General features: G+C 47.0%; 1 protein-coding gene across 1 annotated transcript; it reads right to left on the minus strand.

Moving 5' to 3' along the window:
• On the minus strand, window positions 1–26,824 carry Vdac1 (voltage dependent anion channel 1). The gene is made up of 9 exons (XM_034507069.2): window positions 26,569–26,824; window positions 14,217–14,286; window positions 13,619–13,668; window positions 12,132–12,284; window positions 11,975–12,027; window positions 5,547–5,774; window positions 3,371–3,521; window positions 1,811–1,868; window positions 1–990 (listed from the first exon to the last, which is right to left on the minus strand). Exons 2-9 carry the CDS (start codon window positions 14,281–14,283, stop codon window positions 899–901), a joined length of 852 nt encoding a protein of 283 aa, XP_034362960.1. The 5' UTR covers window positions 14,284–14,286; window positions 26,569–26,824; the 3' UTR covers window positions 1–898.

Below are 26,824 nucleotides of genomic sequence, written 5' to 3' on the forward strand. Positions count from 1 at the left end.
TGAGGTTTCAGTATTTTATTCAAGTTTTATTTTAAGTGATGTTAATTACAGCATTTGAAGGGGAGGAGCTAATTCCACACAAAATGGAAGACTCTATAATGTACCCATTAAACTGCTAGAAAATAGTGATGAGGCTACAAGAGGAGTCAGTTGAGATCCCTAGTGTTGTCAGGGTGTGACCACAATCACCCGCCCAGCTCAGAGCCGGAGAACCCGGAAGCTATTTCATACTCTGGTGCAATGGCAAAAAAAAAAAAAAAAAAAAAAAAAAAAAAAAAAGAAGAAGAAGAAAAAGAAGAAAGAAAGAAAGAAAACCACACCACAACACAAGGAAGAATTAAGTCCTGAATGACTGGCTCCATCATGGCCACCCTCTCCACCCTAAAATGGCACAAAAAAAAATAGCTAACCACACCCTAAAGACTACTTTTGGTGTAAAACAGGTCATTGATGAGCTAGGATGGGAACAGGGCATGATGGGAACAGGGTGTGAGGATCTGTCTAAAAACATCCCTTTCACGAAGGTGTGTACATGCTTCCGAGCAGATAAGACCTGGACACCAGGGTTCAGTGCTCGGGAAGTCACAATTTCATCTGGGGACTGGGTACAGATTTACAAAGGACGCACATGTTCCCACCTTCCACGTGCAGCCTGGCATGTCTAGAGGGGCTCCTCCCCAACCCACGCCTACAACTAATCTGACCCTTTCTGGAATGGGGTTTCTGCTGTACCTCTGAAATGGTAAACACCTTAAAGCCGAGTCATCCTTAGCCTGGAGGTCTAACGTGGTATTTATCAATTCTCGCATCCCCAACATACAACATTAAAAGGTAACTAAATTCTGAAGGTAGCTATGCTGCAGAATAGTTTAAAATTAAACGATTGTACAATATTCATTTATGCTTGAAATTCCAGTCCTAGACCAAGCTTGTGGCCGCCCGCGTTAACATTCTTGCCATCCAGCAGGGCCGACAGCGTCAGTTTGATACCTGTAAGGAGTTGGGATGGGAGGTGTGGGATGAGACGGGTGACAGTTGGAGGGAGAAAGGGGCAAGAGACAAAGGAAAGAGAAGAGAGGTTATTAACATCAAAGTCAGAATCTCTTCCAGGAGCAGGCAGCAGTGGCCAAGCGAGGTGAGCTGCTGCTGTCCTCAAACATGCAACAGCCAGAGACCCTGCTGAAACACCCTTCCCTTCCCGCCTCCCCCACTCCCATTACAATGAGTGTGCCAACCGCTGCTGTCCCCACTCACTAAGCTGCATGAGCAATACTGCCTTGGAGGGAAACCCTAACCTGTGACAGCCTGAGTCTTACATTCATCTCCATAACACGTGCGCGCACACACACACACACACACACACACACACACACACACGCACACACACAAACAATAAACTTCTTTTCCGGGGACTTGTAATTTTAGATCGAACGGGTGAGTTTTCCCTGGAGAAACTGGATTCGCATATCACACACCAGTGAGAGGCTGAAACAACCATGCATAGCTAGTCTTTCTATCCTAGGATGATTGACAGGCTAATTCTGACTACAGCCCGGAAGTAGCTATCACATATCACATGTTGGGGAAAGGAAAAGAATAACCAGAGGTGCAACGTGAGCTAGCCCAGGTGGTTTCCTTCCGCTCTCTATTTCTCAGACTCTTTTTTTTTCTTTTTACAATGACGTCACAGCTCCCTTTATAAACATTTAATTATAGAAGTTCATATATAGTCATTTATAATGTCCCCCAGCAACAGCAGAAATCAGCAGAATGCAACAGAGAACTAGCTTCACACATGGGCAACACATACCTGGTTTTAGGGTCTGCGTGTACCCTAAGCCAATCAGGCTGGAGTTGTTCACTTTGGCCTGGAAAAAAAAAAAAATTAAGTCCAAGTGAAGATGGTGTCCCTCACCCTACATGTCTACCTCCAAACTCGGTGACAGCATCTTAGGCAAATCCCAGTATCAGAACCATGTTCGTGCCTGCTCATGGCCACCTTGTAAAACTAACTGAGATGTCTCACATGCAATGTGCTTTCCTGTTCCTGTGAACTTCCAAGGACAGAGCAAGAAGAAGGGCTCTTAGCAGGCCATGTCCTGTCTAACTGTTCCTTTATACTCCCAACAGTCTAACAAGGAGAGCCCTTGTTTTTCGGTTTTATATGCATGCCTCATGTTGAGGGAGCCAAGTCCAGTTCCCAGGTCAGGAGATTTAAAATAGACTCTCTGTGAGTTACACCAACCAGCTGAAACATTCTGCAACACGACACTTCCTCATCCCACCTCAAAAAGGTGGCCACCTACAGCATGATAACAGGAGCCAGCTCAACTGGGTTCACCACAAAACCTGTGCCATTCTGGGCCCCCGACAGGTGCCACAGGGTAATACAAGATGCCACCTGGCTTTGTCTTTTTTTAAGATGTGATCTCACTGTATAGCCCAACTTTGAACTCCTGCTATATCATAGCCAAGAATGGCCTTCTGGATCCTTCTGCCTGCTGTTTCTGCAATTGTGGGGACAAAGCACAGGCTTTCTGTATGCTAAGCAAGCACTCTACCAACTGAGCTACATCCCAGCCTCTGTTTGGGTTCTTTCCAGTAATGTGGCTGAAGCCCAGGCCCTTGCACATGCTGGGCCAGGGCTCTACCACTGGAATATATCATCCTGACCACCAATGTCTTAGTGTGTACTGTAGGGACTGAAAACCAAATAAAAAGGAGGGGAAGAGTAAAACACTTAAGGGAACCCCTCCTTACAGTTTGCATGAGAGGCTCAATAGCAGAGCAGTCTGCTTACAGCCAGGTCACAGCACATACTTGCTGTGTGCTGTGTGCCTTTAAGGAAGTTACCCAATCAACCTCCATAATCGTTCAGCTCCTCCAGTGTCAAAATACTCAAGATATAAAAACTATGCAGGTGTCAAGCGGGATTGACATACCTTTAATCCCAACACTTGGAAGGCAGAGGCAGGCAGATCTCAGAGTTTGAGGGCATCCTAGTCTACAGAGTGAGTTCTAGGATAGCCAGGGCTAAGAGAAACCCTATCTCAAAACAACAACAACAACAAAAAGCAACACCAAAAAAACCAAACAAACAAAAAACAACTCACAACCAACCAAAAACAATGGAGGCCAATTGTGGTGCACACCTTTAATCCCAGTGCTGCTGAGGCAGAGGCAGGCAGACATCTGTGAGGTCTCTATAAGTTTCCGACCACCTAGGGCCATATAATGGGACTTTTAAAAAAGTATCTGTCTCAAGTATATCAATTAAACACAAGAATCATCTTTGCCCAGTGAGAGAACATCTAAGCAGAAGCACAGAATTATGTCAATCGTGTGCGATGGGTGATTCCCTGGTACCCACCGAAAAGCAGGCATCAGGGTCAACCTGATACTTGGCTGCTATTCCAAAGCGAGTGTTACTGTTTCCTGCAGTCCAGGCGAGATTGACAGCAGTCTCCAGCTTCTTGTTCACCTTCTGGTAAATGGAGCCACCAAACTCTGTCCCGTCGTTCCTGCGAGTAAGCATAGCAATAGATATTCAGCTGTCTAGGGAAATGGAATGAAAACCAGGTAGAATCAGCAGCACCAACAAGAGAGCAAGGATGCCAGAAATAGACTGAATCAAGCCACGGTATCTAGACCAAATTTCACAAAACATGTGCTGAAATACAGGAAGCCCTACAGGAATAGGACAGACACCAGAGTCTCGAAGTTTCAGAAGATAAAACATCTTACCCATCACTGAGAATTCTTTTAGGGATCCCAGACTACTACCAGAACAGCACAGAACCTCAAGATAGCTTCTAAATGCTCTTTAAAATTGAGTTAGGTAAAGCTGGAGAAATGGTGCCATGGTTAAGAGTACTCGCTGCTTTTCCAAAGGACCTGAATTCAGTTCCCAGCACCCACATCAGGCAACTCACAACTGCCCATAACTCAGCTATAAAGCATCCAGCACCCTCTTCTGGCCACCATGGGCACCCACACAAACCTCACACACACACACACACACACACACACACACACACACACACACACGAATAAAATTAAGCCATTTTGGTTTTTCCCCCCAAATGAAAGCACAAACTAGAAAATTAGAATCCTACAGAGTTTTCTGCTGTCTACTGTGTTTGTGTCTTTGATTTGGTAAATTGTTATGTCAAAGATGGTAGGAGGGAAGCCAAGGAGAAGAGACACAGCCAGAATGGTCAAGAAAGTTCTGTGCCACAGTCCTGGGAAGGCAAGTGTTGTGGTTTGGAGGAAGAAGATAACACTTCCTGCAAGTTGTTAGGTAACCACCACACATGCACTGATGCATAGGCGTTCATAGACAGACAGACAGACAGACACAGACAGACACACACACATACACACCCCACACACAAATACATGTTTTTAATTGTTATTAATGGAAAGAAATATTTGTTTAGACTAATACCATTATGGGTCTGAGTTTAAGAAGCTATTTATTTAGCACCCTCTAGTGGAAAGAACAGATTAATACTTCATGGAACTAACCTAAATAAACTTACTTTAAAAAAAAAATGCTTTGGGCTGGAGGGATGGCTCTGCAATTAAGAGCACTGACTGCTCTTCCAGAGGTCCTGAGTTTAATTCCCAACAACCACATTGTGGCTCACAACCATCTGTAATACGATGCCTTCTTCTAGTGTGTCTGAAGACAGTGACAGTGTACGCACATACATAAAATTAATAAATCTTTTTTAAAAAATGTTTTATATGGAGGGGGTGGGGAAAGTCACCTTCAGAGCCCAGAAGAGAGCATTGGATCCCCTGGAGCTGGAGTTTCAGGCAGTTGTGAGCCATGCATGACAAGGATGCTGGGAAACAAACTGGTTATCCTCTCAGCAAGTATTTTTATCTGCTGAGCTTCCCTCCAGCCCCAAATTAGATTATTTTTATGATTGAAATTGTTACCTCAAGTCATCAATGTCCTTCAACCTCTGAGTCTATGCACAGACGCTCCCCAACCTAACGGGCCACACCTCTGCCTAGCACCCCACCATCCAGTAATCAGCAAGCTGTTAACTGCGTTAATGGAGAGAATACTATGAATGCCTGATAATCCTCCATGTGATGTGAAACAAAACTGCTAACAGCCCATGTGGCTCATTGATCCAAATGACTGAAAACCAAACTTAGGAGCCACCACCCTAGCCATATATAAACACCCTGTGGCATTATGAATGAGATTGGACTACACTTGAATACTTGCTCCTCAGTTTGTCAAACTGTTTGGGTAGGATTAGGAGGTGTGGCCTTGCTGGAAGAGGTGTGGCATGAGGGGGCAGGCTTTGAGGTTTAAAACCTCCCACCACCCCCACTGTTCCCTCTTTCTGTCTGCTTTGTGGCTGTGGATCAAGATGTGAGCTCTCAGCCATTCCTGACGCCATCATAGACTGTAACACACTAACACAGTAAGTCTAATTAAATGCTTTCATTTATAGGTTGCCTTGGTCATGGTATTCTGCCACAGCAATACGAAAGTAACTAAAATAACCCCCACATACACTTACACATTAGTATGAAGCTGGAATTCATCTGTCTTGTAGCCAACTGCGAAGTTGCTCTGGGTCACTCGGGACTTCGAGGTCTCAAAATTCATCTGGTAGCCAGCCAGCCAACCCTCATAGCCAAGCACCAGAGCGCCCCGGATTGAGGGCCCAGCAATGTCAAAGTCCACGTCACAGCCCAGGTTGATATGTTCTCTCTTGTACCCTGTCTTGATTTTAGCATTTTTTTTCCTAAAAGGAAAAGGAAAAGTGTATTAAAGCCAAGCTAACTCATCTTTAACAATCATTCGAGACTGTAAATATTTTGTCTGATCCCAGTTTGTGTAGGAGCTGGGGAATAAATGTGAGGTCAGTGGCTAGTTGTCCCTAAACACCTGCTAGGCCACAAACAGGCCACAACTTCTCCTGAGCTCAAATTCAGTCTGTAGAAGGCTGCATCAGCACTGTGTACACCATGAGAAGAGACTGAAAGTGAGTGCCAACCATGTTCTTTTTCCAGCGTCTCCCTATGGCTAACCCAAAACCCTACACAGGAATCTATTAGTCATCTTTGCTGTTTTCCAAACCTACAGAAAAGAGGCTCGTACCTCAAAGCTACCCACACAGCAATTTGGGGAGATGGTCATCTTTGTGGTTCACCCAATAGACACAAAAAAAAAAAAAAAAAAAAAAAAAAAGCAGATCCCTGGTGCTGGAAATTAGCCTGGGATTCAGCTTCTAAGCATTCAAGCTGGCAGTTCCCAACTGCCTGTAAATACAGTTCCTGAAGATCTGACCTCTTCTGGCCTCTTCAGGTACTTCCTCTACCCCCTCACATGTGGTGAATATTCATATACTCAAGAATACACATACATATACATTATATAAATAATAGGTCTTTTCCCTGCTTAGTGAATATGCTTGGAGACCTCTTGCCACCATAGTCGTAAGACCCCACTGAGTTCACAACTCAGTGAGGAAAAAGATGAGGAACTCGGAGACCTTCAGATCTCAGGTCCAGCCCAATATTGTCAGATTTACACCTAAGACCAGTAAGTTCAGTGTCTGTCAGCTATTTCTCAAGATCCAGTGTCCCTCAGCAAAGATGAATAAGTCATGTCACCTACAAACATTTATACAGCCTAACTTTTATCCAGAATAAACCCCAGAGAGTAAGAGAATGCCTATTGGGCTGAGTAGATGCTCAGTGGGTAAAGCACTTGCCAAACAAGCATAAAGACAAAAGTCCAAAGCCCTAGAACCCAGTAAGGGCCACATGCACCACAGAAGCCTTCATGATCCCAGTAAACCTTTATGAGAAGATGGGAGAGAGAGACAGGAGGCTTGCTGAAGCTCAAGAGCCAGCTGGTCTGGCAAATACAGCAGGAAACAAAAGAACTCATGAGATGTGTTTGCCTCCCAAGTGCTGGGATTAAAGGCTACCCACCACTGCCCAGCAAAATACTTTTTTTTTTTTTTTTTTTTTTTAGAAAGATCAAATCTATCAAGTAAAATTAGAACTACATCACATACTTGCAAAAGAGATGACTTCCTGGCCAACTGCTTTCTCAGCCTAGACCACAGAAACCAGGACTCAGAGCTCCAGAAGACAACACATACTTGCCCATTCCTGGCCTTATTCAGAGACATTAAGGGTTCATCTGCACATGCAATCCGTGGGCTCTGAACCCATCCCCTCCCACAAAGGCCCTGCTGTTTCTTGGGAGATGGCCAGTTACAGATCCAGGCCTGAAGCAGCTCCTTAAGCTGTCAGAGATCAGCAGGGATTATTGGGCAAACAGATCTAATTGCTAAAATAAGGTTTCTACCCAGGGCCTTCAAAGATGGGACAATGTAAGCATTGGTAAGACGAGAATTGGCAATAGACTAAAATACATCATAAAAAAACATATTTGGTTTAGGGCCAGTAATATGGCTTAAGGTACTGGCACTTGTCGCCAAGCCCAATGACCTGAGCTTGATTGCCAAACTCACATAATGGAGGGAGGGAACCAACTACCAAGGAGGTAAGAGGATCAGAACTTGGAGGCCAGCCTTGGCTACATAATCAGACCCTGTTTCAATAAAACATTAGTGGCACACACCTGGCCATGAAGGCAGGAGGATCAGCAGTTCAAGGTCAGCCTCAGATACATTAAAAACTCAAGGCCAGACTGGACTACAGGAGACCTTCTCCTCAAAAGACAAAACCAGCAAAAAGCTGCCATTGACCACAAAGTGTGGTGCCTGTGGCAGAGCCTCTGACCAATGGTGGGTACCACCCATACCAGTTTGCACAGTGACTCCTCGATGTCTCACGAGATTCTAGCTAAGGGCCCAAGCATCCCAAAAAAAGATACAGAGGAGGGGCAGTGACTCAGATTCCCTCTGGGATCTGCCCTGAGCACAACTATGGAGGTTTTCCTTTCTCAAATGTCATTGGGATTTTTTTTTTAAGCTACTTAAGAAATGGTGCTAATTTGACAAGCACTCAAGAGACACATAACACAGATTGACGGTTAGCAAGCAGGCTTTATCTGTGGAAGGCAACTCACGGGTGGGTGCTAATCCGTGAGGTCTGCAGTCCCGTCCAGTTGTGCCTACATTTGGCTCAGGGTGGTCAGTGCTTTCAGGGTATCACTAGAGCTTCAGAAAGCCAGTGTTAATTTCCAATGAGCCAGAGTCATCAAAGTTCATCTACCCAACACAGCTAGGGCCTACAGCACTCCCTTTTAAACAGCATTCCCAACGTAAGGTGCCAAGGCTCCTAGGAGAAATGGCTGACAGCAGGAATAGGGAAGAAAGACCCTAAGATGAACTTCACACAACTCCAAAACAAAAAACCACAGAACAGCTCAAAGACAGTAAGAGGAGCACCCCCAAAAGCCCACACATGTAAACCTGAAGGAGCTTCACACTGTCACACCGTGAGCCACAGTGTAAATGATGTAACTGAATATAACTTACAGAATAAATGTCCATGAGTCTATACATGAGTCAAAAATGACTAGGGGCTGGCAAGATGGCTCAGCAGATAGAGGTGCTTGCGGCCAAACCTAATGACCTGAGCGAATCCCTAGGACTCACATGGAAAAAAGGAGAAAACCAAACCTGTCAAGTTGTTCTCTGATGTCCAAACACACACTGCGATACACACACACACACACAGAAGAAACTGCTTGTGTGTGTGTGTACGTGTGTGTGTGTGTGTGTGTGTGTGTGTGTGTGTGTGTGTGTTTCAGATAATAAAGGGATGGAGAGATGGCTCAGCACTTAAGAGCACTGGCTGCTCTTGCAGAGAACATGAGTTCCATTCCCAGGACCCACATGGTGGCTCACACATCTGTAACTCCAGTTCCAGGGACTCCAGTGTCGTCCTCTAACCTTCATAGACACTAGGCACACAAGTGGAATACATACATGCATATAGACAAAACACATATGCAAACAAAACATAAAGACAATAGAATAAACACTAAAGCTGGTTAGGGAGGAGTAGAACTGCCCTGCCCTACAGTAAAAGCTCCTAAGTAAGAAAGGACTGGCTATGTGGTGGCTCACACCTTTAATTTCAGCACTTGGGAGACAGAGGCAGGAAGATCGCTGAGTTCGAGGCCAGCCTAGTCTACAGATCAAGTTTTAGGATAGCCAGAGCTACACAGAGAAACCCTGTCTCAAGAAACAAGAAAAGAAGGCAGGAAGGGAACACCTACCAATAATGACACAGGCAAGCATCAAAGGATGATTTCATGTAACCCGAAGTGGGATGAGAGAGAATATCTGCAGTCTCAGTATCTCTGCAGTGGAGACCTAGCTGATGCCACCTTAGCCACACAATCAGGGTTGGTATCATGGGCCAAGACGCACACAATAGCGGTCTTCCAGACAGCACAGCAGCATGGACACAATGAGATGCCACTTCCTTCTTCAGCTGCCAAAAATATACAACCTGAATATACTCAGGAGGAAACATCAGACCAATCCAAGTAGAAGGACACTCTGCAAAGAGCTGTTGGCAATTCTTCGAAAAGGTTAGGGTCACGAGAGACAGAGAAAAATGGAGAGTGTATCCCAGAGAGAGGCCACAAAGGAGACCTGAGCACTTGATGAAATAGAGGATCCAAAACTGGGTCCCGGGCCAGAAAGATGATATCAACAGGGCATCAGTTAATAGTGTGATGCCAATGTTCACTTGCTGGCACAGATCTTTGTTAGGCACAATTGCTTAACGACAGGGACGCATTCTGAAAATTGCATCATTGGGCCATTTGGTCATTAAGCAAACATCGGGGTGCACTTACAGAAACCTAGATGACCACGATTAACCACTCAACCACGACCTGCTCATGCACCCAAGAGACAGATGTCCAAGGCAGGCAATGTAACAGCACATGGGCTCGTGGTAAATATTCTATAAGAAGAAACACATTCTAATGGTAAGTAATGGTAAGAACACAGGGAGCGAGTACCCAAGCCAGGCACACACTCGGCCCCAATACTGTTGCAAGAGCATAACTGTACATGCTCGACTTTCAGTGGGCGGTGTTTACATCAGTTATCACAGACAATAAATGCACTGTGCTTTGATGGCAATAAGCAACAGGAATCTTTCAGCTCTGTAATAATCTCAAGGGACCACAGTCCTATATGTGTTTGATTGAAATGTTATCATGTAGTAAACAGCTGTGTATTATATAGCATGTACTGTGTTATAATGTGATGGCAGATAGAAAACTTCAACATCAGAGGGAGGTAGGGGAGAAACAGGGGAGAGCTCTACAAACTTCTTTTATCACAATTTTCTATATAAGAACTGTAAAACTATTTCAAAAGAAAAGGTTGAACTGAGGGGGCTGGAGAGATGACTCAACGGTTGATAGCACTTGCTTGCTCCCAGCCAAGGTTCAGTTCCAAGCACCCACATGGCAGCTCACACCTTTAATCCTAGCATTGGAGAGGCAGAGGCAGGCAATCCAAAAAGGAGGAAGGAAAAAAAAAAAAAAAAAAAGCACAGAATCACAAAAGATAAAAACACATGCTGCTGAACCATGGGTGTAAAAGGCGGTGGCGATGGTAAACTTTATACATCTGCTGCCAAGTTAAAAATCTGCCAAAGGTTGAGAATGGTGGTGCACACCTTTAATCCCAGCACTAGGGAGGCAGAGCTAGGCAGAACTCTGAGTTTAAGAGAGCCTGGCCTACAAAGCAAGTCCAGGATAGCCAGGGCTGTTACACAGAGAAACCCTGTCTCAAACAAAAACAACAACAACAAAACCGAACAAACAAAATAAAAATTAAAACAAACAAAAAACAAACAAACAAACAAAAAAACCTGTCAAACCAAAAACCTAAAGCTTAAAACTTAATAAAAGTCTGGACTCAATCATCAGTGGGCAAAACAAAAACCAAAAAAAAAACCTTTCCCCTGATGATTTAGGAGACTGGCCATTCTAAGAACAAAACCACAAATATTCTAGAAAAGAGTTCCTTCTAGCCCTGTAGAGCACTCAGGAGGGGAGGCAGACCAGCTCACTCTTTTTGCCCTCTGATGTGTCAATAACCAACAAGCCTAAACTGTTTCTGGCCAGAGGACCTGGCAGCCCCAGGAGCCACCTTATGGTTAAGCTCTCAGGATCTTAAGGTCTCAGAAAATTGGAGGAAGAGCCCTCCACACCTACAAAATCAGCCGACAACAGTGACCAGTCAGCCCCTGATTCCAAATGCCACCTCTGCCCTTCAGCCCTGACCACTTTCATTTACCAGCAACCTTGTGTGAAGCAGATCAGCTGGGACAGAAAGCCCGTGGCCTGCAGCCAGGCAAACACTGGCCTGAGTCCTCCACTACCAAGGACAATCCTTAGCCCTGAAGACACAGCTCAGTGTAGATGTAGCACACATTACCAATGGACTGCGTAAGTCCTGGCTTCCATCCTTAGCACCCCATAACTGGGTATGGGAACCACATGCCCATGATCCCAGTACTTGAGAGACAGAAGCAGGAGGATCAGAAGTTCATTCTCATCCTTGCCTACAAAATGAGTTCAAGGCCAGCCTGAGCTACAGGAGACCCTGTGTCAAAAGGAAGAGGGAAGTTCCTTGGGGCAAACAGCATCCTAGCCCAGGCACCCTCAATCCCCAAATAAGCATGGGAACACACAAAATCATTTGCTGGAGAAATACATTTCCTAAATTAAGGATGCTTGCTACAGCATAGCCCCCTAACAGGTGACCTATGTGTCCTGGACAGAATACCACCACAGACCCAAATGTACAGCACTTGGACCAAGGCAGCCTTATTGTTGCTGCTACCTGGTTGGTTTTTGTTCTCTGATGTGGAATCTCTCTACATACCCCTGACTGGCCCTGACCCCACGATTCCATCCACACTCCGGCCTCCTAGCTAAGATGTCAGCCCAAACACCCCTGAATGTCCTCGTGGATGAGAACCTTACCCAGTGTTAGGTGAGAAAGATGAGTCAAAGGTCAGCTTCAGTCCACGAGCAAGCTGCATATAAGAGAGAAGTGGCACAGGTTAGCCAAAGGCAGGACCCAGGATATCTCAGTGGGAATGAGAGGAACCAGGACACCTGGCAGACAGGGAGCCCTTACCTGGTCTTCCACGGTGATCTCAGTGCCTAGGGTATTGTCTGTGTTCCATTTCTCTGTAAATGTTAGCCCATACTCAGTCCATCTGTACTTGGTTTCCAGACTGCCATTCACTTTGGTGGTTTCTGTGTTGGCAGAACCTGAGCTGGTAAATTCCTTAAAGGAGAGAGAGAGAGAAATCTTGGTCTGCAGTCCAGTCTGCCCTTAGTCCAGGCCCATAAGCAACAGAGAGTCCCCGATGCTTTCAGGCAGAACTATTTCTACAGTTCAATTACATACTGAAATATGAAGGAGTGAAAGAGCCTGCTACCCAAAGGAACATTCTGGAAAGTCCTTTGTTGGAAGACAGCTTCCTTCCTCCCCTGGGGCCCTAAAGTCTGGACAGGAAACCACCCAGCTTCTATGTTTGCCTCCAGCCTCAGACAGAGGGAGCTATCGATGACAGAGCAACATACTCTTCCCTCCAACAATTGCTATAGATTCCTGTATCTATAACTAAGAACAGGGATGTTTACTAAATAGTAATGAAACATTATAAACATAGGTGGTGCCATACAGCCTTAATCCCAGCACTCAGGCAGAGGCAGGTGGATCTCTGTGAGTTTGAGGCCAACTTGGAATACAGAGTGAGTTCTAGGGCAACCAGGGCCATGTAGAAAGACGATGGCTCAAAAAACTAAAGATAGATAGATAGATAGATAAATAAATAAACAAACAAACAAACAAATGGTAAAAACTGGCCAGCAGGGCTGAAGAGATGGTTCCATGATTAAGAGCACTTACTGCTCTTGTAAAGGACCTGGGCTCGAGTCCCAGCACCCACTGTACAATTCACAATGGCCTATAAAAGGTAACTCCAGTCCCAGAGAATCTGATGCCCACCTTTGGCCTCCCCAGGTTCCTGCATGCGTGTGGTGTACACAAACTCCTGCAGGCGCACACACACACACACATATACCAAAAAAATTAAGTCTTTAAATTAAGAAAGAAAACAACCTAGGTCAAACTGGGTGTGATGGCTCACATCTTATAACCCAAGCACATGGGAGCTAAGGCAGGAGAGTTTCTGTGATGTGAAACCAGCCTGAGCTACCAGAGTAAGACTCTACCTCAAAATAAGAGAGAGAGAGAGTGAGAGAGAGAGAGAGAGAGAGAGAGAGAGAGAGAGAGAAATCAATTTCAAAATAAGAAGCATCAAGGATAGATCAGGTTAGGGTTAGGTCAGTGGTAGAGTACATGCCTACAGTGCATTAGACCAGGAGTTTGATTTCAAACAACGCAAAATAACTTGTAATTTAAAAAAAAAAAAAAAAAAAAAAAGCATTAAAAGCTACTATATAGTCCCAGACCACCCATCACACAGAGTTTTGATAACTAGCATTAACAACCACAATCCAAGCAGGCAACTGTTTTTGGCTCTGCCAGCTGTACCACAGCACCCCTACTGGTCAGGGACAAATATAACGTCCTGTGCAAGTGGATCGACTTACCAGTCCATTCTCGGACTTCGTTTTCAAATCAAGTTTTATTAAGCCAAAGCCTAAAGAAAGAAAAACAGCCAAAATCAGGTTAACTAATTAAGCCAGAGGAGTTGGGGGTGTATCTTAGCAGCAAAATGATTGGTAGCAAGCTCAAGGTTTGACCCCCAGCACTTAAAAAAAAAAAAAAAGCAAAATTATAACTTGAAGGTAGGACACCACTGCGTTCCTTCTGCCCATCTGAAAATGCTTAAAGAAAGCCAGGGCAACAGTGGCAGACAGAACAAACACAGGCCTGACCTGTGCCCTTACAGGACCTGTGAGGCAGGTTCCAGCAGCTGGCAGGGGCAATCAACAGGCCTGGTGGGCCCATTAGGGTAAATTTAGAATGGTGTTCTGCTGGAACAGACGCTGGAGCTTGCAAGGGACCAGATCTGCCAATTTGACTTGCGATGCCTGAGCCTCACCACTGGGTGGCACACAGCTGCATGAAGCTCATCCTTTTGACTGGACATATAAGTTGTCATCTGGGAACTGAAGTGTCACAAAGATGCCAACTCCCTTAGTAGGTGAAAGGCCTTCCATTGCTCTGGACTCCTCCAACACTCACCGTAGCCCTTGGTGAAGACATCCCTGGCGGACTTGCCAAGATCAGCATATGTGGGAGGCACAGCCATGTTCTGCCACAACAAAAGCAGGAAAAAGAATAAATGCATCGGTAATTATAGAAATTAGTTTACCGCCAATAAAACTTATTTGCTATAATTAAACAACCAATAAAAATCACTCAGCTCTAAAAGTCCCAGGCATCTTTCCCCGCCAGGTGTGGGTGTGCCTGAGCTGTCTCACCCTTCCTCTGAGGCCAGAGCTGGGGACACTTGGTGATTGCTTTCATGTAGCAACACCAGGCCTAAGCATAGACCCAGAGACCCGACAAGGAGAGTCGGTCAATATTTGATGAATGAATGAACCATCAAAGACATATCCCCAGGAGCCAGCCACTACCACACTGAACCGCAGAACTCTTGCCAATAATTACAAAATGCTGGCTGCCTGGCCGGTAACTGCACAAGGATAAATCAGAATTTCCTGTGGCAATCGATGTATCTTGCACATGGCTCTAATTTCATTCCCTCAACAAGGATCAACAAGAGGAGTGACTTCACGTGCCACGGCAAGCCCAACTTCACAAAACTTCCTTGTACAGCATAAGCTAGTTAAGTATCTCCTCACATGAAACAAAGGCCAGCAACATGCTACAAAAGAAGGAATCTAGAACCAGCAGGAGGGCTTAGTGGCTCTTTCCACACTTGTGTTACCAAGCCTGGCTACCTGAGTTCAATCCCTGAGAACACGTCAGAACTCCTCAGCAAGTTGTCCTCTGACCTCTACATGCATGTGCCCATGTGTGTATGTGTGCATGCATGCACACTCACACACAGACACAAACACACAAAAAAATTAATTTTAAATATTGGGGGTTTGGTTTTTTGTTTTTTTCAGACAAGGTTTCTCTGTGTAGCCCTGGCTGTCCTGGAACTTGCTCTATAGACCAGGCTGGCTTTGAATTTACAGAGATCCACCTGCCTCCCAAGTGCTGGGATCAAAGCCTGGCTTTTTTTTTTTTTTTTTTTTTTTAATTACTTTTTTTTTTTTTTTTTTTTTTTTTTTCATGTGCATGGATGTTTTGCTTGCATGTCTGTGTTAGTGTGATGGATGCCCTGGAACTGGAGTAACAGCTGGCCTCAAGCTACCACGTGGATGCTGGGAATCAAACCCAGGTCCTCCGGAAGAACAGCAGCACTCTCAACGGCCAAGCCATCTCTCCAGCTCCTTCTTTTTTTACTGTATGTGTTTCCGCATGTATATATGTGAACCACGTTCACACATGTATGCATGTGAGCCACATTCATGCCTGGTGCCTGAGGAGGCCAAAAGAGGGAAGTCAGATCCTTTAGAATTGGAGTTACAGATAGCTGTGAGCCTCCACGTGGGTACTGGGTCATCTGTTAGAGCAGCAAACGTTTGTCCGGCTCCAGTGGGCCTTTATTTTAAAAAGCAACTATCAAAATATTATGGGGGGTGGGGCTGGGGAGATGGCTCAGTGGTTAAAAGCATTGGCTGTTATTCCAGAGGACATGGGTTCAATTCCCATCACCCATATGGGATAGCTCACAACTATCTGCAACTGCAGTTCCAGGGAATCCGACACCCTCACATATGCAGGTAAAACAACAACGCCCATAAAATAAAATTTAAAAAAGAAAATACTATCTGGAGAGCTGAGTCTAGAGTGCAGGGAAGCACACCTGCTTAGCATACACAAGGCTCCAGGTTCCATCAAAAGCACCATCATCTTTTTTATTTACATGTCTGTGGGTGAGTACACACGCATGGGTGCAGGTACCCTAGGAGGCCAGAAACAGAACTTGGTTGTTACACACAATTAAGTCAGTGAACAAATATTTGTTAAATATCACAGTGGTCAGGGAAAGAGAATAACTCTGATGGTCTCTGCTGCAAGGGTGGCATTATATTCCTAGAAGGTTTTATGTTGACAAGCTGTGTAGAAAGAATTAAAACCCTGCTCTTGGATAGCACACACTGTGACTTCTGTCCTAAAAAGAAGGACCCATGAGTGACAGAGTCCCATCCCAGAACCATTAATGTCACTAACCGGAAGAGTGGTTCCAGTGAATTCCAGGACAGCCAGGTTTGTTACACAGAGAAACCCTGTCTCGTGATTGAGGGGACAAATGAACAAACAAACAAACAAAAACAACAAAAAAAACTATACACCTAAATTATCAAACTGGATCTGCATAGGTGCCATCTGACGTGACACATGTACCCATTCATAAACGTGAACATACTGTAGTATATTCCTGGCAAGTGGGTGCCCCACTGGGGAAGATTTCAAATGATTCCAGGGAAACAAACAATATCAACTGACCAAAACCTGAATCAAAGACACCGCAAAGAGCTCACAGCAGGACCCACAACATAATTCAGCAGGTAAAGGTGCCTGCTGTCACACCTGGAACCTCCAGGATGGAAGGGGACAACCAACTCCCAAAAGTTACCTTGTGACCTCCACATAATAAATCAATCCATCAGTAAATAATTAAAGACAGCCTACAGCCAAACCCCCGATAAACACTACAGAAGAAACAAACATGGACTTCCAGTGTTAATGGAATCTGCAGTCCAGGCCATATTTCCCATTTTCAGAGCCTGCTCGCTCCTTCTTTGTGTTGTTGCTCTTATCTCTTGCCCATCTACAGGCTAGAACCTAATGTGGACAGACTGGCCCACATTAGGGTCAGGACAAAGAAGAGGGCAGAGATTTCCCAACACCGCCCTGTCCACTCTTTCAGAGCTGGGGACTCTCCTCTTCCCACTGGGCCCTTCCAAACTAACCTTGCAGGCACATGTACCCCAGGGGCAAAGGAGACTTCACACTCTGGCCTGGAAAAAACAGCACACACACCTCAGGCCAGATGGGCCTAGCCCTTCCCCTAGGAAAAATCAACACCAAGCAATCCTGGGCTGAAAGATAGCACAGCCCAGCAGACCTGCAGAACATCTTGGCCGAGAGCCCAGAACATTCTCCATCTCTGCCTGGATTAAGAGCCATCCGTGAAAGTACGAAAACAGGAGAGATGGCTCCTTGGCTAAGAGTACTTGTTGCTCTTGCAGAGGACCAGGGGTCAATTCCCAGGACCCACATGGTGGCTCACAACTGTCCATGACCCCAGTTCTAGGGGACCCAGACATACAAACACACACAGAGACAAAACACTTATACACATAAAATAGAATAATCCTGAAAGGACCTAACAAAACAAATGAAAAGAACCAACTACAGACAGAGCTGTCTATCCTCTAGAGGAAGGAACAGAGGGGGAGCAGGCCCATCTGCAGCATCCAAGATAGTTAAAGCACCCACAAACTCTCTAACCAATAGTTATTTTAAGATTTGGTTTTACTTTTGTGTATGTATCTCTCAGTATGTGCCACATGTGTGCAGGTGCCTGCGGAGACCAGAAGAAGGCACCAGATAGATCCCTTGGAGCTGGAGTTATAGGTGATTGTGAGCCACCCAATGTGGGGGCTTGGAACAAAACTCAGGTCTGATGTTAAAAATATTGGTCCTTCCCCCGCCCCGCCCCCCCCGCCCCCAAACAGGGTTTCTCTGTGTAGCCCTGGCTGTCCAGGAACTCACTCTGTAGACCAGGCCTCGAACCAGAAATCCACCTGCCTTTGCCTCCCAAGTGCTGGGATTAAAGGCGTGCGCCACCACTGCCCAGCATATTGGTGCTCTTAACCCCTGTGCTAGCTACCTCCATAGTGTGCCCACACACCTGCCTTTTTTTTTTTTTTTTTTTTTCTTTTGAGATTGGGTCTTATGTAGCCCAAGCTAGCCTCCAACTCACTATACAGACAGGAATAGCCTTGAACTTCTGACCATCCTGCTCCATCTGAGAGTGCCGAGAGTACAAGCATCTCAGATGTATAGGACATTGGGGTAATCAGTGTGCGTGCTAAGCAAGCACTCTACCAATCCAGCTGTGTCTCCAGCCTATTAGAAGCCAGATCTTTTCCTGCTACCCTTCCCTGACCTCACAGAAAAGACAGCCCCCAGGACCCCACTCTGCAGGCATCTAGACCAGATCCCACCTTGAGGAAAAGACAGAACATTCATTATTTAGTGTTCCCCAAATGCAGTCTGTTGATACTAATCCCCAAACCCAACATGGAAAGCCACCTGTCAAAAAAGAAAAACAAAAAAACACTACCCACAGCAAACACCAGCTACTGTATCAGCTCTAAGGAGATTACTGTCCAGGGCGTGAGGTGGGACTTCTGAGCTCAGGGTAGGAGCCAGGCTCTGTGAGGCTCCCTTCCCTGCTATCCCACCATACTGCCTGTCTGTCTACCTACCCCGCCCCCCTCACCCCAAGTCTGCCAGCCTACCAACCCAAGCCTTCCCTGGACGACCTTGAACAAATTATGCAAACGCCACTCTAGCCTAAGGAATGATACCCAGCCATACTGGAAGCAGAGGGGAAGGATTGTGTATCACCTAGCAGTTCACACAACACACTTGCGTAACTTCCATCTTGGGGCCCGGGGAGGACAACATCTTCCTGACTCATCAACTACATGGCAGTGACAGCTGCTCACCGTGCTCCCACCCTCCACTCCTCCCACAACACCCCCTGAACTCAAAGCTCCTCAGAGCCGGTCAAGCATATGTTTACCCAAATGTCTGTAAAGATGTCAAGGCCTGGCACACAATGGGCATTCATGTGCACATACACAACTGAGTATCACATCTTACATCTTTAATTACGTGTATCTCGTGAGCCCGTGTGTACCGTGATGCACCTGTGAAGGTCAGAGGTTACCTTAGTTCTCTCCTTCCACCATATAGGTTCTGGAAACTGAAATTGTATCTTCCGACCTGGCAGCAAGTCTGAGCTACCTCATCAGCCCTACCAAAGCATCACTGCAAGCTGGGCTTGCTTTGTGCTTTTGCTGCTACAGCTTCAGAGGCTGAGGCTAGAGCCTAGCTTAAGGGGTAGGATGAGTCTCCGTTGGTATAATGCTTGCTTAGCATGCACAGAGCCCTGAGTACTAGCCCTGCACTGCATAAACCAGGCTTGGTAGCACAGGACTATAATCTCAGCCCTCAGGAGACAAGAGGACCAGAAGTTCAAAGTCATCATCAGCCACATAGTGAGTTCGAAGCCAGCCTATGCTTCATAAGACACTGTTTTGTCAAAAAACAGTGGAGAAGAGGGGCTTGAGAGATGGCTCAGAGGTGAGGAGCACTTGCTGTTCTTGCATTAGAACCCAGGTAAGTCCCAGCTCTAACATGGTGGCTCACAAGTATACACACATGTGAGAAGGCAAAACATTCATATGCATAAAATTTAAAAGAGAGAAGAAAAAGGGCAAAGGACAAAGGGAAAGAGACCACGAGGAGGGTTTTAGATGAACCAGGACTAAGGCCAGAGCCCGATTCAGTTTTTAAAAAAAGTATCATTATCATTGTAACAAAAAGAGGAAAGTAGAAACTTAGTATCTGACAATAGGAACAAGTAAATTACAATGTAACTAGGAAGTAGGCGCTTCCCCCGCAAGGCAGCTGGAGAGCCGGGGCAGAGCAGACAGGAGACCCCAGAGCAGCAACCTCCCTAGGAAAGAGCTGAGCCCAGGCTGAGGGACCTAGGGGGGGGGGGCGGGGGGGGGGAGGGGGAATTCTGGGTGCTTTAGGCCTTAAAACAGCCATGGGTTTTATTCCAAGAGCTGCTGTACACTGACAGCCCCAAGCCTGGTAAAATGTCAATGCTGAGATCTAGGAAACAGAAGGTGAATACAGTCCACTTGTGTTTAGAGGGCAACTGATAGACAATTAACTCAGCATTAATCTGACACCCAGGAACCCCACCCACTAAGTATTCTAGGCACCAAAAAACCTACAGCAGCATATTCTCTACCCACCAACTGTGTCACACAAACCTAGACGTGACCAACATGCCCATCATTAGAAAAATGATGTAACCAAAAAAGCAGATACTAACAAACTAAGGAACACCAACAAACTAAGGAACACCAAAGAGTCACCAAAAGCAATGAGGCGAGATGGGTACGAAGGCGGAAGCCTGTAGTTCTAGCACTTAGGACAAGGAGACAGGAGGACCAAAAGTTCAAGGTCATTATTGGCCACACAGGGAATGTGAGTAACCTGTGTTATGAGACTATCCCAAAACAATCACAGTGGTGAATTTATAAGTGAGAACATAGAACATTATGTACCACTCAATGAAAAGAGAAAGCCAGGCTAGGTGTTGTGGTGCAGGTCTTTAAATCCCAACTCTCAGGAGACAGAGGCGGGATCGCTGTGAGTTCAAGGCCAGCCAGAACTGCATAGTGAGACAGTGCCTCAAAAAATAAAAAATTAAAAAAAAGAAGAAATAAAATAGCATGCCACAGAACATTTTAATTCCACATAATTAGTGGGCCCTTTATGCATTCAAGTTGTGAAAGAGCAGGAGAGAACAGGAAAGAAGGGTCCCACCTGGGTAGGACAGCTGCTTTGGGGAGGAATGTGGTTTGGGGAAGGTAGAGGTGGAATTCAGATGTGCTTTCCATTTTTTATTCTGCTTCATTATTTAAATGTTGTTGTGAAGAGCAGCACTGAAAGTCAGCAACGTTCCAACATGTCACCTCAGTCAAGGGCAGGGGGCTAGAGAGATGGCTCAGAGGCTAAGGGCACTGCCTACTCTTTACTGGATGGGGTTGGGTTTCCAGCACCGACCTCTGTATAGCCAGCTCCGGGAGCTGCAGTGCACTCATGTAGTACACATACATACACATGCATACACATACATATACATACATACACATAAAATAAAGTTGTTTGTTTAAAGAGAACTAGGGAGATGGTAGTTGGTATAAAGCCACAGCTAGTTTTCCAGAGGACCAGGGTTCAATTCCCAGCTCCTGTGTGGTGGCTTACAACCATCTGTAACTCCAGTTCTAGGAGATCCAATCCCCTTTGAGGACACCAGACATACACATGGTATACATACATACAAGCAGACAGCACACCATTGACATGAGACTAATATTTTAAGATACAGAAATGAAAAGCTGTCTGGACAGTGTCCATACTGGCTCTAAGAACTGATTCAAACTGGGACAGTAGCCTTATTACTGGACAAGGCCTATAGGGACACATTCCTCTCCTAAGCAACCACCAACATCTGGGCCACTCTGCCCAGAAAGCAAAGAGCAGGGCAAAGCTCCTTAACTTCAGTGTGTCTAAAAATTGTCAGGGCAGCTGTCAAGCAGCCTGGGCACAGGCAGCAGTGGTCTACAAAAAAGACTAGGCTCACTCTGCACCAAGCACCCACCAGAACGCCAAGCTAACCCAGGCCCTCCCTATGGGTCTTGCGCCTAACCAGGAAGTAGAGTTTCCTCAACACCAGAAACACCCCCAATGAGCTCAGACCCCCCATCTCCAAAAGCAAAGGGGAAACAAGCCAACTTCCCAAAGAACAGGAGCTACCACCTGCCATGGAGTCTCCCAGACCTTCCAGGTAACTACAGATGATGGGGGGGGGGTCATCGACTTAGCAGAAGAGCCCCTGGGTGTGAATAGACCCACAGCCCACCCTTTCTCAGGTACCCTAAACACGCCAATGACTTCCTTCTTACACTGCCCGAATAACCGGATAACAGTACATAGCTACTGTCAGGAGGCAAAGCAACCAATGTTACCATCACCATCCCAGGATTCTCCCCCAGAATGAAAAAAATCATGAGAAAACTTTTGGCTCTGTTCTTTCTCCAGCAGTTTTGGATAGTTTGCCAGGGTAAAAATGGACCAGCAAACAAAAGGGGTATCAAGGGGATGGAGAGATGGTTCAGCCATTAAGAGCACTGGCTGCTTTTGCAGAGGACCCAGGTTTGGTTCCCTGCATCCACACAGGGGCTCAACATGATTTCTAACTCCAGTTCAAGGGGATCTGATGGATGCTTTCTTCTGGACCCTGTGGGCACTGTATGAACATGATATGCATAAATATATGATATGCATACAGGGAAAACCCTTATACATACAAAAAACAGAGGTCACAATAGACCACAGTAAAGTCAACCTCTTCACCAACCTTAGGGAACAGGGGGGTGAGGTGGGGGGGATTAACCTCCCAGCAGAAAGCAGGCCCAGTTCAGGAGCTTCCCCCACCACAGACAGACATACAGACAGACACACACACATACACACACACATGCACACACACACACACACCAGTGCTCTCTTTCCAAGCAAAGGCAACCCAGGGAACCAGTGACTACTGGTTCCAGATGCTGGCAAGGCAATGGCTCTCTGCTCTGGAGGCAGGCTGAGTTACCAAAGCAGCTGCCTTCCCCTCCCCCCTCCACAGAGTCTCACAGGGGGGCAGCCTGGCTTTCCAGGCTCTGCTTCTATTTTAAACCACCCTGGAAGCTGGGCCACCAGTGGCAGCACAACCTTCCATAAGGCTGGGGAGCCTATGGTTGACTCAGGGCGGCTGGCCTTCTCACTCACCCACCTGTGGAGAGAAGGCTGTGCTAGGGTCCAGCCAGGCACACCAGGGCTCCAGCATAGCCACAGGCACTTTAAGTGCTCAGCCTTAGAAACCAAGCACAACTGGGTCCATGTTCTACTCCCTTTCTGGATAAAAGACCCCAAGTCAGTCTCTCTGACCTATTTTCCCTTGGTCAAGTACCCAGCACTTAATACCGTGGCTGGTACACACAGAAGCCATGAAACAAACACAAGTAGAATTCTATTACAATGGCAGACGATAGGTCAACTTATCGATTGAGATGAGCAAACGGATAAATTATGGGTTTGATTGGGTTTTAGTTTTTCAAGACAGGGCTTCTCTGTGTAGCCCTGGCTGTCCTGAAACTCGGTAGATCAGGCTGGGCTCAAACTCAGGGAGATCTGTCTGCCTCTGCGCCCTCCACTCCCCCACCCGCAAGTATCAGAATTAAAGGTATGCACCACCAGCCAGTTTGTTTTTGTTTTGAAACAAGATCTAATGCAGCCCATAGTGATTCTCAAACTCACTATGTCACCGAGGGTGACCTTGAACTTGATCCTCCTGCTTCCATGTCTGACTGTGTGCCCCATCACACCGAGTTTCTGCACTGTTGAAGATAAGAACCCAGGACTTCCTGCATGCTGGGCTAGCATTGCAAGTCCCATTCGAGCCAGCCCAGTAGACTGTTTCTGTTGCTATATTTATGGCTAGGGATCTAAGCAAGCTCTCGTTTTGTATATTTACTATTATAATGATGGTTTCTGAGCATCTTGTCAAAGGCTCACCCTGAACCACAGGGTCCAGAGTCCTTCCCATCCATAAAGAGGTATTGTTCAGCTGGATACTATCTGGCCAGGTCCTGAAAGAACACCTCCCATCTCACCCCAGGGAAAGTGATTCCTCTGAGCACTGCTCACTACAGAGGGCTCACAGCAGCTGCATACCTCTCTCTCCATTCCCAACCAGTCGGTAACTTCTGCTTTACAGAGGCACTCACACCTATGGGCTCCGAAAAGCATAGCAGTGCAGTGTGGACTTAGCAGCAGAGAACTAGTACCCAAGCACCAAGTGTACACAGCAGGGCCGCAGAACACCAGAATGCCCAGCAAGGACAATCACATTTCTACAGCAGACCCAGGTGATCTCAAGGCCTGGGTGGAGACAGGGAGACCAGAAGTTGCCCTCTGACCTCCACATGTGCTACTTACCTCCAAACAAATAATTTTTAAAAACAGGGAAAAAAAAAAAAAAACCCCACCACATTACAACAGAGAAACTAAGACATGAGAAAGCTACTTCATCTGAGCTAGCCTCGGGGCTCTTCTTGTCAGTCAGATTAGCCTTGATAGCCCAGGCTGTCCTCTGGAGCTTTTACTAGCTCAGATCACATGCTGTGTGACTAACAGTGGAATGGAGGCCCATATCCTGGTCCAGCTAACACGCCTCTGTCATTTCTTCTTGGTGACTATCACAGGTACCTGGGACAAGCGTAAAGCTACATACACAGTACAACCTTTCTGGAATCCTGGGTGCTAACCTCCTGACTTTGGCAGTTCTCAGCTACACGTTTCCCTCAGTCATCACTACTGAAGGTGTCCACCATACTGTGGGAATTTTCACCAACAGCAAAGGGCCTCAGAGAACCGTGATGGTGGGGCGTGGGGAGGGGCAGCCCTTACCACCACGGGCTCAAGAGTCCAGAGTGTACACCTGCCTCAGGTCCGGCATGAGGACTGCATGGTCCCAAACAGTCCCTGTCTAAAAGCCTCATTCTAGAAATCAGAAATAAAACAAATCGCCTGTGAGCACCCATCACTACAACTGGGGCCAGGCACCTTACTCAAACTGTCAGACCCACACACCTGTCAGAAAGGGAAGTCGCAACAGGCCCACGGCCTTGGCCAGAATCCCATTCACCCATATCACTCCAGCTTCAAGCCCAGAAACACCAGTTTGACAAGTTCCCCCAGGACTTGGGAAGTTGTAGAATGTTAAAAGAGTCGTTTCCCATCCCTCATGACTGTTGCTGTAGGTGTGTACCATTCATTACAGCTCTTATAACATCTATGAATGCTAGGCCAGGATAGCTTCTAGAAGTTAGTGAGCTGACTAGGTCCTCTAATGGGTGTTTAAGATTCCACGATTTAATGTGCACCTACCATGCCTGGGTAGTTAAGAGCCATATGAAAAAAAAAGTGGAGAAATGGCTCAGCGGTTAGAGTGCTTACTGCTTTTGCAGAGGACCCAGGTTCAATCCCCAGACCCACATGGGGCAGCTCACAACTGCCTAATAACTGCAGTTCGGAGGATCCAACACCCTCTTCTGGGCTGAGGTCACCTGCATGTATATACATAAACTCACCTGGGCACAAACACACACACACATTAAATAGACATTTTTAAAAATGAATTTACCCCACAGACCTTTCTCAGCCACCTAATGTGTGCCAAGTGGTCCCACCCAAGACCCTGAAGACAAGCCTGAGTTTGGCCCTACAGTTTTGTCAGTCCAGAGAAAAGTAGACAGGCCCTCAGTAGCTATGCCTGACTTGCTAGTAAACAAGACTGAGTAAAGCCCCTCACCCATCTCTCTGGTCAGGGAAAGAGGCTCCTTGGATGGTACCGACCTGAACTGAGCCTACACTCTTCCTGCACTCTGGGTCCACAGTCAGATTCAGTACTCCAAACTGACAGCTGTCAATCTGTAAACTGACAGTGTTTCATGCATTATTCTCCAATACCTGGTGCCGCACAAATACTTGTTACTGACATAGTAATGATGGCATTAAAATAACATGACTGTAGAGTTTTTAATCCCTTCCAGTGCACCATGTGGAACAAAAAAGAAGGGGAAAAAAAGGTCTGCGGAGGATGAGTTCAACGCTCCCCCAAAGCTCCTAGGTGTCAAGGTTTCTAAGGTGTCCTTGTGTATGCCCCAAGGCTTCGTCTTAATCGGATCATTTTATTCTTCCCCCAAACTCAGTGAAGTGTATATAATTGCTCCTATTTCGCAGATGAGGAGATTGAAGTTTGAAATCTTCCTACCAGTGTGACCTTGGACAAACCATGTAGAGTTGCGGGCCTCCAATCTGATGTCAGGCCCTGAAAACAGTTTCCAGAACGCACAGTTGGATTTGGCTACACGAACACGGAATCCGTCCCCAAGGCCAAGGAGGCCAGGCATATGGCTCCCTATGGGGTCTCGCTTTCAGTCCAGGCCCAAGTCCCTGTTCCTATGGCCTAAGTCCACTCAGGGCAGCCCGTTCCGCCCGGGAAGGCACTGGCTTGCGCGGGAGGGACCGGGCGCCACCTACTCCGGGCGTGGGCCGGCTAGGGCGTGTAGGGGCCGGGGGATCCAGGGCATGGCCATGCCTGGAGCTCGTTCTCTCGGCGGAGGAAGCTGGGTCCGCACAGGCCCTCGGAGCTGGCGGGGAAGAGCTTGGGCCGTAGGAGGGTCTCTACCAGATCCACGCCGACGGGATCTAGAGCCAGAGGACGCTGCCGTAGAAGGTCACCTAGACCCGCGGCCCGCCGGGCCTCCACGCGGCCGCCCTTGCCCTTCCGCCCCTCGCATGTTCGGACCGCCCCTCGCTTCCAAATGCAGGTGCTCTGATTGCTCGAGCTAGGATCTCTCTCTCCGGAGATCCGCTCTGCGCCTGCCCTCCAGGCCTCCTCTACAAGCCCGCTGCCCCTCCAGGCCCGCGATGATCGTCCTGGTTCACCCTTCGCGGGGCCAAGCTCTTAGGCCCGGCGCCCTCGCCCGATCCTCCCTTGATCGCCTCCCTGGAGAGTCCCCAGTAGCGCGGCCCGAGGCCCCAGGTACTCAGGCATAGCCCGGGCCCTCTCCGCTGCGCCTACCTCTGAGGTGGTGTCGGCGGGAGCAGCGGCAGCTACGGCGGGGGTTGCGGCGAGGAGGCCGGGAGCGCAGCGAACGGGCCGAGGGCGGGGCGGAGCAGATCGCGGCGGCGCGGACACGCCCCAGCTCTGCGCGCCGGACCCCGAAGCTCCGCCCGAAGCTCCACCCCGGACAGCGCCCTGGCCAGTCCCGGGGTCTTCTTCCCACCCCGGTGCTGCGCTCTCACCCTCTGCAGCTCTGTGATCATGTGCGACCGCG

The sequence above is a fragment of the Arvicanthis niloticus genome, chromosome 6 (assembly GCF_011762505.2).
Source record: "Arvicanthis niloticus isolate mArvNil1 chromosome 6, mArvNil1.pat.X, whole genome shotgun sequence".
In the NCBI taxonomy this organism is placed as follows: Eukaryota; Metazoa; Chordata; class Mammalia; order Rodentia; family Muridae; genus Arvicanthis; species Arvicanthis niloticus.

What these genes read in the sequence shown, in the direction of transcription:
- Vdac1 (XM_034507069.2), bottom strand. Translation starts at nt 14,283, where the DNA reads ATGGCTGTGCCTCCCACATATGCTGATCTTGGCAAGTCCGCCAGGGAT. An exon ending in TGTCTTCACCAAGGGCTACG is followed by an intron (nt 13,669 to 14,216) that starts GTGAGTGTTGGA and finishes TTCTTTCTTTAG; the next exon opens with GCTTTGGCTTAATAAAACTT. An exon ending in ACCCTGATGCCTGCTTTTCG is followed by an intron (nt 1,869 to 3,370) that starts GTGGGTACCAGG and finishes TTTTTTTTCCAG; the next exon opens with GCCAAAGTGAACAACTCCAG.